The sequence below is a fragment of the Serinus canaria genome, chromosome Z (genome assembly GCF_022539315.1).
Source record: "Serinus canaria isolate serCan28SL12 chromosome Z, serCan2020, whole genome shotgun sequence".
Classification (NCBI taxonomy): Eukaryota; Metazoa; Chordata; class Aves; order Passeriformes; family Fringillidae; genus Serinus; species Serinus canaria.
The window spans coordinates 55,342,902-55,356,265 of NC_066343.1; the positions used below are offsets into that span (position 1 = coordinate 55,342,902).

The 13,364-nt window shown below is 35.4% G+C and overlaps 1 protein-coding gene across 1 annotated transcript in view; it reads right to left on the reverse strand.

Annotated features, from left to right (window-relative positions):
• The window catches only part of CWC27 (CWC27 spliceosome associated cyclophilin), a 93,605-nt gene that overhangs the window by 74,501 nt on the left and 5,740 nt on the right, over window positions 1-13,364 (reverse strand). Inside the window, exons 7-10 of the mRNA XM_009098177.4 lie at window positions 13,044-13,113; window positions 10,493-10,572; window positions 8,200-8,233; window positions 4,175-4,350 (exon numbers count right to left, since the gene is read on the reverse strand). Of these exons, the coding sequence (XP_009096425.2) occupies window positions 4,175-4,350; window positions 8,200-8,233; window positions 10,493-10,572; window positions 13,044-13,113 (360 nt within the window). The remainder of the gene's footprint in view (window positions 1-4,174; window positions 4,351-8,199; window positions 8,234-10,492; window positions 10,573-13,043; window positions 13,114-13,364) is intronic.

The following is a 13,364-nucleotide window of genomic DNA, read 5'->3' on the forward strand; positions in this document are numbered from 1 at the left end:
TGAAAACAGCAGCAGTTCTCCAGGTACAGTGAATTTTGAAGTCAGTTGCAAAAAGAGTTTCTATTCAGAACCTCAAAAGCTAGTCTTACTTACATACAATGTCTATTTTCTGGTGCTAAACTGAAAAACCAGGAGACAAACTCTATTGTTGGACAAAGCCTGATAATAAGTTACATTTAGTTTAAGAAAATGCTACTAGGATTAGAAGTACAGTTATTAAATTTAAAAAAGTAGTTTTGTGAAGAAATATATCTGTTCATATAGAAACAGATAAAACTCAACATTCCAATGTAAATAAGTAGCTCCAAATATATGGTATTTGCATCACATTATTATACTTTTTAACAGCCAACATTAACAGAAAAGTAGCTTGCTGAACACAAGATGAGATACTAGATTAAGTTTAAATAAGTAGAAACATAGAAATACACATTTTTACTACTTTTCACTATGTAACGCTCGCATTAAAAGCACAAGGCAACAAGCACACAATAAATACATTAAAAACATATTTTAACATAAATTATTAACTTACAAATACAAAATATCTAACTCATAGTTTATAACAATTGCAGATTTATAAAGCGAAAAGTTTTGATTTCAAGATCTTTTAAAAAAGATTCCCATGTGATCATGTAAAATTACCTTTTGCTTTTCCAAAGTGCTCGTATAGTACTGTGATGTGGAAAAGCCAACTTGCGTGCTCAGTGTGGCAAGGTTTATTCATGTTGATGCCAAGAAAATGTTGAAGCATCTTGACAATATTCAATTTTTACTGTATGGTCTGAACTGGATTTAGCATGAACTTGAAACCCTGCCTGGCATTATTAACTATTTTTACTACGATTGTGTCTAGCTGACAGGACTGTGGGGGTTTTTGTCCAAGTTAGTTCATGTTGTCTTTCAATAAAAAACTAAGCTCGAGTAAGTACATCTTAAAAACTGTTACAGGTTTCTGCTGTGAGGATGAAGGAACTAATTGCTTCTATAGGCACAGAAAATATGTAAAGCTTCATGTATGATTTATTTTACCTATGACAAGCAAATGGATATAAGAAAATAACAGGAATGCAAAGGAGAGGCAATAGACCTACTATAAATTACAAGTAGTTAATAGTAGTAATTATTTGTTACTACTACTATTCATCTCCTTGGGATACTAATGGTTTGTAAAACAAAATAAATGTGATTACTTAGTTCAACTGCAAATTATAGGATTATTAAGAGAAAATATACAAGAGGAAACACCAAATTAAATTCAAGAGGTATTAACTACTCAAAAATTCAGCTTCTCTTCCTCAACAGTTTAGCTATTTTAAGCACTTATTTCATATTGCCATTTAATACCATACTTATTACAAGGATGCAACTGAACTTGATTATAGAGTGAAAAACTGTACAGTCCACTGTATTTCACCCCACACTGCACGTCTTGCAAGCAATAAGCACTGAAAATTTTTAAAGCTAGTAAGCAGAAATGTGTAGCATCCGAGCACCACCTACAGGATGAAAAGAAATTTATAAGAAATATTTTTAATTACCAGACTAAAAGAGGGCTATTTACTCTGAAGCCTTCAGATGGTCATCTCAAGCCACTGCCATGTTATTACAAACTCAATGCGATGCTGAGAAATTTTATTACTTATCCAATGACGGCAAATACTTCTTCTATCTCTAAACATTCCTACATGTAAACAGTTATTTTACACTGTGAAGTTAGGTTTAAGCTTTCTAAAAAACCCCAGACTAATAGAACTTCTCTAACAACTTGCCAGAATGACTGGGAGACTCTTTTTCTCAAGTTTTCTTATCCAATACAAAGTTGTCAACTGTATAAAGCTATTTTAAAAATATACACAAGAGGTTAAAACACATACTGAAATGACTAAAGCTAACTTCACCATTTCAGCACTTCAAGTATGGTTGCATTTAGAAGTATTATTGGATCTCAGTACCATGAATTTGCAAAAGTGTCTATGTTTCCATACTGCTTCTTTAAAATAGACCTCGCAAATAAATGCATTTAGATTAAAAGAAACTGGACTGATACAAATAAATACAGTTTTGCAGAACGAGTCATGCATGTTAAAGATGGTACTCTGAAACAAATGTTGTTAGAAGTTCAATTATTCTACTATCACATTTAAGTATCTGAAGAGAAGAAATTTTGATAGATATCAGAAGTTTCTTCACCCTCTGATAAGTCAGTAGACATTACCCTCAAGCTATGGATAGTCCATCCAACTTTTTGTTTGATATTTACACCTCCCATATCTCTGCCTCTGATCAACAAAGGTTTTGACTACAGTAGGTGGTGAACACCCATGAGCATATTATTAAACATTGCCAGTACACTGAGAAAATAGTTACTATTTCAGACAATGAAACTTGATATTGTTTATCTTACTTTATCTAAACAGACCTCAAATGTAAAAGCATATTATTTATAACAAACAATATTGTGCCTTTGATTTTCATGCCAGAGGACTGCAGACAATTATTTGGAAAACAGTTAAGTCTAGAAATTTATGTTACTTGTGATACTAAGCAGTATTTCCCAAGGCTATGGCTCCCAACTGCTAAAAATGCAACCACAAAACCCTCTTCTGAGTTAAGATAACCCATTTGGCTTTAATACTATTACTACTGCCTCCCTGAGAGAACAGAATAACCACAAACAGAGCACACTGACCTACCATATGTAGAGCCAGCAGCTTACAGACTGACTACAAACGTCTCTTAAAATAAGCTCTAACATGATGCAAGCTTGGGCCTTGAGTACCTATTTCCTAAGGGTATTCTCTTGCTTCATATTCTCTTCATGCTACAAACTTGCTATTACACCTTAGTCAATTTTGTTTCCAGCAGCCATTCTAATAAAACCCCATGGATAATTAAAGAGATTGGTGCACTTGTAGGTGGACAGATAGGTCGGCAGTAAATATGTACAGATTCCAAAGCCCTTTGCTGTTGTAAAGTTATTTGGCTGCCATATAATTCAAGGTTCTTTTTCAGAGAGAGCTTTTCTTAGAGACCTTCAAATTTCTAAATCCTTGCCTCCACTACCGAATATGTCTATTTAATTCCAAACTGTAATTGTTTATTCTCCCCAACCAAGAACATGTCATTGACTCTCAAAAGCTTAACATTGTGTCAATCTCAACCACAGGACTAGTAACCAGCTTTTGGGATTGAAGTTATCCATCATACCCATTGATCTCTACTTCCTGTGGACCATCTGTCTATAGCAGCGATACTACAGCTGCCAATTCCCAAAGCAACGCACATCACAACTTCAAAGACAATAGAATGAAAAGTCAGGGGGTCTGTTTTACAAGATGTTTTGTACATGTTCTTAAAAAAAAATACCTAGTTATGTCTAACATAGCCATAAGATCATAATACTGTATTTTATGTACTGCAATTTGTGCTACATGTACTAACATGCTCTTACTGAGAGAAAGGAAAACTGAAAAATAGAAAACCAGTGTTCCAGAATCAGAGTTTCATGCTGGTTTCAGCTGAGGTAGAGTTAATCTTCTCTACAGTAGCCAGCATGAGGCTGTGCTTTGGACTTGTATTGAACACAGAACTGTTATACAGAGAGGCAAAGCCTTTTTTTGCTTTTTGTACTGGAAGTGGGAGAACTGGAGTGACTGGGAGGTATGAAAAGACAAAGCCAGGACAGGTGGCCCCAATTGACAAAAGAGGTATTTCAGGGCATGTGACATTGTGATCAAAATAAAAAGTGGTGAGAAGAAGGACCAGCTGAGTTGGAAGGGATGTTCACAAACACTGGCACAACTAAATTACATGACAGAAAACCATGCTTTTATGTCTGTAAAGAAAACAGATGTGACCTCTGCAGTGTTGGAAAACTGGGCTGAGTACTGTGTTATACCAGACTTCACTGAATGACTCTCCTTTCTGTGAGTCTCAGTGGTGGATGGCTACCATGTGTTACTACTGTGTGTTAACACGGGTAAAGCAGCTGCTAAACTGAATCTTACAACTAAGAAAGACAAGGTAAAGACTGACAAATACATATGAATACACTTTATTTCTAACTCACAGGGAAAAATAAAACTCCCATATAAGGAATCAATAAATTATGGAAATCTTAAAACTGTAAATAATCTAAAGAAAAACATCTACCAAACAACACAATCCTTACCTGCGACTAGTTGTTTTCCTTTCTGTCTTGGTTTCTTCCTCTTGAAGTTGCTGTTTAGTATTTTCACTTGTATCAATTTTCAGTTTCTTAGCAATGCGTTCCTTTATTTGAAATCTCTCATTACTGGCAGCTTCATCATCTATACTGTCAGCATCTCCATCATGTTCCTCTTCATCCTTTATTGATTTTAAATAATAAACTACTTTAAATTTTTTTCAGTACAGAATGACAAATATGGAAATATTTTTCTTATTAATATAATCTCTTACAAGAAAAAAGTAAACTTTTCCAACAAATATATCTTTATTTGCTTCAGAGGTAACAAAAAAATTACAAACATGACAGTTTCTTTTCCAAACACAAATTACTTCTTATCTGTAAGGCTTAAAAAACCCTAAAACCGTGTATTCTAGACTATTAACTCTTATAGGTCTGTAGATGACATCACAGCAGTATGATATTACCCGTACCATTGTTCATGAATCCAAAATTTGATTGAGACATTACCACTGTCTCAATGATATTGAGACATGATGGTATCATCTTTCATTTTCCACTGAAAGAAAAACATAACTCCCTACACCACATGGCTATACTACAGTCATGATGGGATAGAAAAGGTTAGCCAATCAGCTCCCATTAGGGAACTTACAAATACTAAATTGATCATAACAAGCTGTGAAAACCTGTGGAGTTGATCATTGCAGTTTGCTACAGAGGTCAAAGGAGAGGTCTCCAGCCTCCATGCCTAGCACAGGTAGGCAAAGGGGATAAAGCACCTTGGATCAAAGACATTTGAAGGGAGAAATAGTTGGAAAATAAACAAGTGGCCTGACTAGATCAAGGGATCTAAGCTTTGACTATTTCCTTCATTGAAGAAGAAAGTCTGTATGAACCTTAACTGAAGAATGACAGCTTAAAGATGATATGGTATTTCTTTTCACATTTACTTTGGTGTTATGCTTATCAGCAAAAGGAAAGTGTAAGATGCCACATGATTATAATTTTAGCCAAAGAAGGAAAGAACACTTAGAAATTGCAATCTGGAGGACTTCACTGTATCCAGGAGACTGCCAGAATGTAAGCATTTGAGAAGGAAGAATATCTACATGTCCTGGGTGTGACACGCAGGTAGGAGGAAGAGTAGCATGAAGACCATGGAGGAGAGAATAAAAAAAGCAAAAGCAGCAAGAGGCAAAATTTGGGAATAGAAGACAAAAATCAAGAATTGGATTTCAGAAGTTGTAGTGAAGTCACTGTTTAGGAATCTTTAGACTACTGTGCTTAGATTTGAGATTTAGACAAGACAAGACCAGTCAGAAATAAGAAAGAAATCTCTGAATATTTAGCACAGTAAAACAGCTGAATATTTTGCCAATGAAAAGACTGAAAGGTTGTTGGGGGAGTTTTGTCTGTTCCTTTTTAATAGGGGAAGAGAAAACTGGAACAGGATCAGTATTTCCCTTAATTTACCAGAAAGACATTGTTTGACAGGGGAGATAATGAAACTTTCTAGAAGATTTGCTTACATGATAAATTGTCAGAGAGATGGGTGACTACAGACCTCAATAGCAGGGGAGGTCCAAAAAAAAAAGGTGACAGGACTGTGTTTGAAGCCTTTAACAGTCAAGGATAAAGACAGACTCCTGGTGGAGATTTGACTAGGGCTTAGGTAAGAGCATTTCACTGACACACAATTAATTGGACAGAAAAAATTCTGGAATAAAAATGCACAACTCTAGACAAAAGGCATTTTCTAAGTAGTAAGCTAGTTAAAAATTGCAGATATCTGACTAACAGGAAGAGGATTAAAATTGGAGAGAAAAAAATGATTTAACTAGTCCCACCTGGCTAAATCACCTATTTCCTAAACCACCCATCAGCCTGAGTTTGTGAAGTGTTTCACAATTTTTCTTCTAGGAAACACAGAGAAAACAGGATATGCCCTTTCTCCTCAACTGCTTTCCCTCCTGCAGCTGTACTCTTTTCTCCTACCCAGTCTCCTCCTTCAGTCCCTCTCTCTCTCATTAAGTCCATCTGATATCAACAAACAGATCTAACAACAGAGTCAACAATCCAGATTGAACTGCATGGCACCTCAAAAGTGAAGTGGCTGTTCTGTTGGCTGATAGTTGTTTTCCATGTGACACAGAAATGCAAAACTGCCTGCCTGACAGCTGTACTACTTTCAACTGCTGTTACTAGCTGGGTGGAGTTGCCCTATTCTTCTCCTTAATATCAAAATAACAATGGTAATGAGACATTTTATGACAGAATGACTACTATGTAATATGATTTTCCCATTTAAGGAGACTATTGAACTGAGAGGTGGATAACTCATTTTATCTACACATAGTACTGCATGAAACTTATTGTTTAGCAACTGACAGACAAATAGGGAAGAGGAAAAGAAATTGTGCAGAAAAGAAATGTCACTGGTGAGAAAAAATTTTGTTAATACACTTCATATAATACTTTCATAACGACTTGGCCACAAAAAGAATCCTCACAAATAGCTATGAGGTACTCCTAATACAAAGGCTCTCTCATAGAATTAAATGTATGAATTTGAGGACAGCAGCAAGAGAAACAGGATGATATTTAATAGCATTAATAGCAAGGCCAGGTGCTTAGGGAATACTAACAAGAGTTTCTCTTACATGCTTTGGGCTTGTAGGCTGGGGGAAGTAGGAAGATCTGGAAGAATTATTTGCTCCCAGGTTTGGCTATAAAACTACCAACATGTTTCAGCTGTGTAAATGCAAAACTGATCCTGTGATGTGTTAACTAAAATAACTCCAAGATAGATCATAAAATACTAGTACCACTTCACAAGACCCAGGTAACTGCCTGAAGTGCTAGATCTTAGCTAAAATCTTAAATGTACTGAAATCTAAAGAGAACACCTCTCCAAGAAAAAATGAGAAAAAGCCTTCACATTTCCAACTCTGGCTTAATTAGGTATATTTATTTAAATTTTTATTCTTCAACCTAACACATCCATGTTCTACACTCCCCAAATCCAGTTTGCTTAAGAAAGGGATATTTGAATTTCTGAAGAATTACTAATTAAACAGCATTCTCCAAACCCTTCTAACACTAAAATGCTCCTGCACAGCAGGAATTGCAAAGGAGAAGAATGAAAAAGCCTCAATTCAAACTATGCCTTGTGAAAAAAGAAAAAGCATGTAAGAAGATGGTTTTTTTAGGCACATGAATTTGACAGACTGTGCTCTTCTTTTACTTCCACTGTGTCAACACATAGTGTAGTTAATACTTGTGCATGATGGACAGATATAGAAAACAATACTTTCCAGGATTCAATTAGGTGAAAGTGAGATTACAGTCCTAGTCATATATTACATTCTTATCTCAACAGCAATTCAAAGGGGTACTCCCATGATCCATGGTTGGATCAGACAGAGACATACTTCAGGTAACAAGCTTATGCTTACCTGCACCATGTATGACAACTTTCTTGTACTTAAACTGCCTTTGTGTTTAGTTGAATGTTACTGCTTGACTATTCAAATTCCATGTCTTTCAGAGGTCTTCAACAATACAATTTCACTGCTACAATTAATTAATTCACTGAGTTTTTGTTCTCTTGAGAAAATCTTTCAAACAGGACTCTGACTCACATGCAGACTTACCCTCAAATATTGCAATTATGTAACTACTCATGACAAACTTAATTTAAATTATTTTTCAGAGGCAGTTTCAGGTTTTTTATTACTCTGGTGATTTGTCACCCGGTGGTACAAAACCCATATCACATATTCCTATATAACTAATCAATTGACTGAAATGCAATACCATCAGTTTCTATAAAAGTAGCAGGTAATATGCTAATCCTACCCAGCTGGGAATAGCCAAACCTTAGAGCTTAAAGCCTTCACACTTTTGCCAGAAATCTGACTTGAGCTAGTTCTTAAAGATCTCTAAAGTAACATTTGTTCCCCAAAGGAAATCTTATCTGCCCACAGTAAAAAACAAAAAATTATTAGTAAAAAAATAATACTTGCCTCACTCAAATCCTTTTCTTCATTTGCCATTTCACTAAAAGAAAAAGAAAAGTAACAACTTTGAAGTGCTAGAGGAGATGCAAAACATTATTTAAAACACAACATTTCTTAAATAAAAAATTGTTAGCAACCTGAAATTTTAGTAAACTTACTACTTTATATCATCCTCGCATTTATCTCAAAAGTATCAACATTATTTTTTATCATTTGACTATCACAATCTTTTCTAATTAAAAAAGATAAAAAACAAGGGTATTAATACAACAGAGAAATCCTAACCATATCTTGAGCTATTCAAGCAAAACACTAATAAGTACAGTTAAAACCACCAAAACTCAGTTGAGATGTTTTTGATCTCAGTTACCAAACAATTAGTAGCATTTCATTGCAACTAGTTTATATTTTTGAAGATGCATTTTACTGATACTTAAGCGTAAAGATTTAAATTCATTATGCTGTTACAGCTTGGTGAATTAAAAAAGAAATCCATCTGAATACACTAAGGCTAATATACCCACTGTTAATTATCACAAACTAATAATAAGGGCCCTTGAACCATCTTAGGCCACATTTTAAAAAAAGAAGTTTTGCTAGAGAAAAACCAGGGAATATTAAATAAGTCTCAAAAGTCAAGGCTTTGAAGTGTACTCAAAACAATCAATAACTAATCAAGATCACTAAAGAAACTCTAGATGTGTTGCAATCAATGACATTATTGAATAAAGTGCTGCACCTGGGTCAGGGCAATTGCTGATATCAATACAGACGGGATGAATGGACTGAGAGCAGCCCAGCAAGGCTGACCTGGGGGTGCTGGCAGATGAAAAGCTGGACATGAATTGATGATGTACACTTGAAGTTCAGAAAGCCAATTGTGCCTTGGGCTGCATCCAAAGCAGTGTGGGCAGCAAGGCCATGGGGGGGAATTCTGCCCCTCTGCTCTGCTGAGACCCCACCTGCAGTGCTGCATCAGCTCTGGGGTCACAGCACAGGAAGGACAGAAATCTGACAGAGGGACTCCAGAGGAAAGCCATGATGATGATCACCTCTCCAGTGGGGAAAGTCATGATTGTTCAGCCTGGAGAAGGGAAGACTCCAAGGACACCTTACAGCATGCAGCCTTTATATCCTTAAGGGTAAGATGGTGGGTCTGCAACATGGGGAAAGACTTTTTAGCAGGGCCCGTTGTGAAAGAATAAGGGGTAGTGGTTTTAAACCAGAAGATGGTACATTGAGCCTAAACATAAGGAAGATGTTTTTTATGATACGGATGGTGAGACACTGGAGCAGGCTGCCCAAAGAGGTGGTAAATGCTCCAACCCTGGAAACATTCAAGGCTAGGTTGAATGGGACTCTACACAACCTGATCTAGCTGAAGATGTCCCTGCTCACTAAAAGGGGACTGGATGTGATAAATTTTAATGGTTCCTTCCAAACCAACTAGTCTAGGATTCTAAGATAAGCAAATTCTTGGAGTTAACATATTTTCATGCAATTTTCTCACTTTGTAACTCAACTGCGGTTAAAATCAGAATTTATAAAGTACTAAAAATAGATACAGAAGAAAATCAAGTTTATTCAAGCATACAAATTTATGATTAACCTGATATTTTGTTTGTTCTTTAGATTTGGAAGAAAAAAAGATATTTTCAAGCATAAGCAGGGTTAGAGGGTTGGGAAAAGCAATAATCTAGAAGAATCACAGCAAAGAACATCTTCAACATGAAGAAAATTTAAGTATCTTTAAAAGTTTAGGCTATGAAAGAGATAGTCTAAGAAAGGAATGTGGTAAAGAGAGGTATAAAAGGGACTGTCAGCTCACTGCCTCTTCCAGAATGAAAGTTAGAATTCATGAAATGCCACTAGTAGCATCCAGGTTCAGAACAAAAAGGGGAGATACTTCTTCCAACAGTGAAGAGGATGGAGTGGACAGAAACAGTTTTACAAGAGACTTAGTATACACTTTGAGGAGAGCTCTATTAAAGGTTACTAAATAGATGAATCATATCAAACTCGGACAGTCCTCTGAGATGAAAGCTGATGGAGGCTGAGAGACTACTCAGGTAAACTTTATATTTGCATTGTTTTCTTTCTTTACCAGGCATCCACTGATGGCCAGTGGTGGTGACAGCTTAGCGGGTTAGAGAAATATTTGATCTGATCTAGCATTGGCACTCTTAATTTTTTAAAGAGTAATGTGAATTGATATTTCTTAAATGAGTATACATGTGGATAATTGGGTATAACATATTGAAAGTAGATCTGTTCTAGAAATTGGAAATCACATACTAACCTTTTGACAGCAGGAACTGAGCTAAGATGTGGATCATCCTTCAGGAGATCATGACTACTTTTACTTCTTCCCTTCATGCTCTGTTAAAAGAAAAAGAAAAAAGAAAAAAATTATTATTAACTTCAGTTTAAGAGGGTAGATAGTGAAAAAGGATTATGGTAAAAAAACCCGTAACTTGTTTCTTTTTAGCTTTAGCTCATCCAGTAAGCATAAACACTTTTAAAAACAGAAGAAAAAGAAAGTGTTCCAGAAAGAGAAACATCAAACTGACTCCACAGATTTATTTTTGCAATAGCAATGCACTTAGTTTTAAAGGACAGAGAAAGAGGAAAAAAAAATTTTGTTCAGTCGTGTACAATCACTACACATCATAAAGATGGTAGGTCTAGCACAGAATCACTTGAGTGAATAAAGAGGGAAGAACTTAACTTTCCAATAATGATACATGACAACTGAAAGAACTACCATTACAAAACAGTACTTATTAATTGGAAGAATGCTAGTTAGACCCCTAAGGAAAAAAAAAAGAAATTAACAAACTGCAATACATCAATCTGGAACACATAATTTAAGAATCAGTTACTGACACAAGGAGTCAAATAAATCTAACATATAAGGTCTTCAGGCAAAAAGACTGCAGTTAGAAAGCATTCTACATGCTAACCTGAAAAAAATAGTCTTAATTTTCAGAGAAAATCAGACTGAAAATCTCTGCTACAGGAACAGTCCGTATTGTGACCTGTACTGTGAATGTCTCCACTGCAGATGCACTGTCTAATGCTTCTGGGAAGACATCAGTCATGTGAACAAAATCTTACGCATTTAAATGCAACTACAATTTTTTTTATTATGTAGAGAACAAAGACTAACACATTCAGCAACATGAAAAGATTATTTCTTCATTAAGGAAGGGGTGGTGTGTTTGGAGTGGTGGTGGGGCTGTGTATGGCACAGTACTCCAAACAGGTACAGACAATAAGCAGTTTGGACACTGAAGGCTAACACTGATCAACAACCAGCGGGGGCCCTACAGCCAAATTCCTGACTGCACTAATAGCCTTCATGGCCTTGAGGGGTTTTACCAGAGCTTCTCTGCCCTCCTTAAACAAGCAAGACTTACTGCATCTAGCACCCACAAAAAGCTCATAGGATTCTAAGTTTGCAGGTGTCAAAGGATCTCAATAACAACGTAGACCTTCAATTTTTCTCATCAAAAACAGAGAATGCAAGTTAGTGCTGATATTCACAAACTTCAACTTAAACAGATTATGTTCAGCACTACAGAGACACTGATCTAGACCTCTTATGAACAAACAATGAGGTATCAAAAAAGAAGGTTTTATTTTGTTACAAAGAATGAAGAATGATTCTTCATAAAGAGTTGTTGCGGTTACTTATCTAGCTAAAACCAATCCAGAATTTAGTCAGGACAAATAGGCAGATGAGATTTTGAGGCTGAGCTGAAAGAAAGAGAGCATTAAAACACTGAAACTGCACTTATCACAAAAGAAGCATTCTATTTAGATAATTTTAAACTGAAAACAAGTATTTGGCATGAAAAAAAAGGAAGTCAAAGCAACTCAGTCAAATCCAGTATTACAAGCCAGATAAATAGCAAGAGCAAAACAGTAGATGAGCATATTAAGGTAAACAAGTAAACTTTGACTGGTAAGTTGAAAAAAAAGAAAAATAGTTAAAACTGCTGTTGTAATAAATTTCTACTATCATTCTGACTGATATCATATCACTATCATATTGTTCATCATTATTTACTTTTGTTTTCCTTTTGTATTTTAGCTAACATCTGAGGACTAACAACCATTTTTTCGTTAATAAGGGTACAGGATGCAGGGCCATGTAGTCTGATCACAAACTGAAGCAGTGAGGTAATGTAGAAAGCCTAGGAATCTAGGGAAACAACTTGGTCAGCAGTAGAAATGAAGTAAAAATTTATTTAAGTAATCTTTAAACTAGCCTTACTTAAGTGCCAAGTCAGGGAAGGAAATGTTAGGCCAAAGATTACCTGTGCAAGGCTGGAATGTGAACATTTCATTGCAGTGCACTATTAAAATATGATGATTGACTATTTTCTCCACAACAATCATGCTTCATTTTGCTCACAGATGGATGTGAGCAAGAAGAAGCATATGTAAGAAAATGGAGCTAAACATGCACTGGAAATGCACAAGATGATCGTCAGTATTCAAGTGTTTTACCATATAATTGCAACCCTAAATAAAGAACTTGAAAAAGAATAAAGTACCTATTGCTCCCATGACTTTTAAACAGCAGACATTGATTTATACTATGAAACTTTTTGCTCAAGGAAATGTAAAAATTCCATGCAGTAATTGAAAGTACCCTCAAAATCAAGAAAGCTCAAAACTTCTGCTTTTGCAAAATGCTGTAACAGCAGAATCCTAAAAACAGAAGCAACTGCTACTATTACTGTTAAAAATGCAAACGTAAGAAGAAGACTAAAATCTTTAAATCTTTACGTAAACATGCAGAAAAGGCTGAAAAGCCAAATAATGTTAATTTGGTGCAATACCTGACTAACTCTACTGACTTCTTCCTCCTCTTCTTCAGCTTCTTCCCCAAAGGAAAGCAGGTTAAAGTTTCTTTAAGAGAAAAAAGAAAATTTCTAGTAAAATTTTAAATATTGTCTTAGTAACATTCCATTAACTTTAAGTATATTACTTTCATGCTGTACATGACCTTTTAAAAAAACTTTTTGTCTTGCTAAATATACCAATTCCAACCAACTACTGCATTTTGCTTTGCAAAACATCATAAATATTCAGAAAAGCATGCTGTGTTATACTCCTGAGATAAAACAAGGATAGCAAAGCATCAGTTAAGACACAATTTA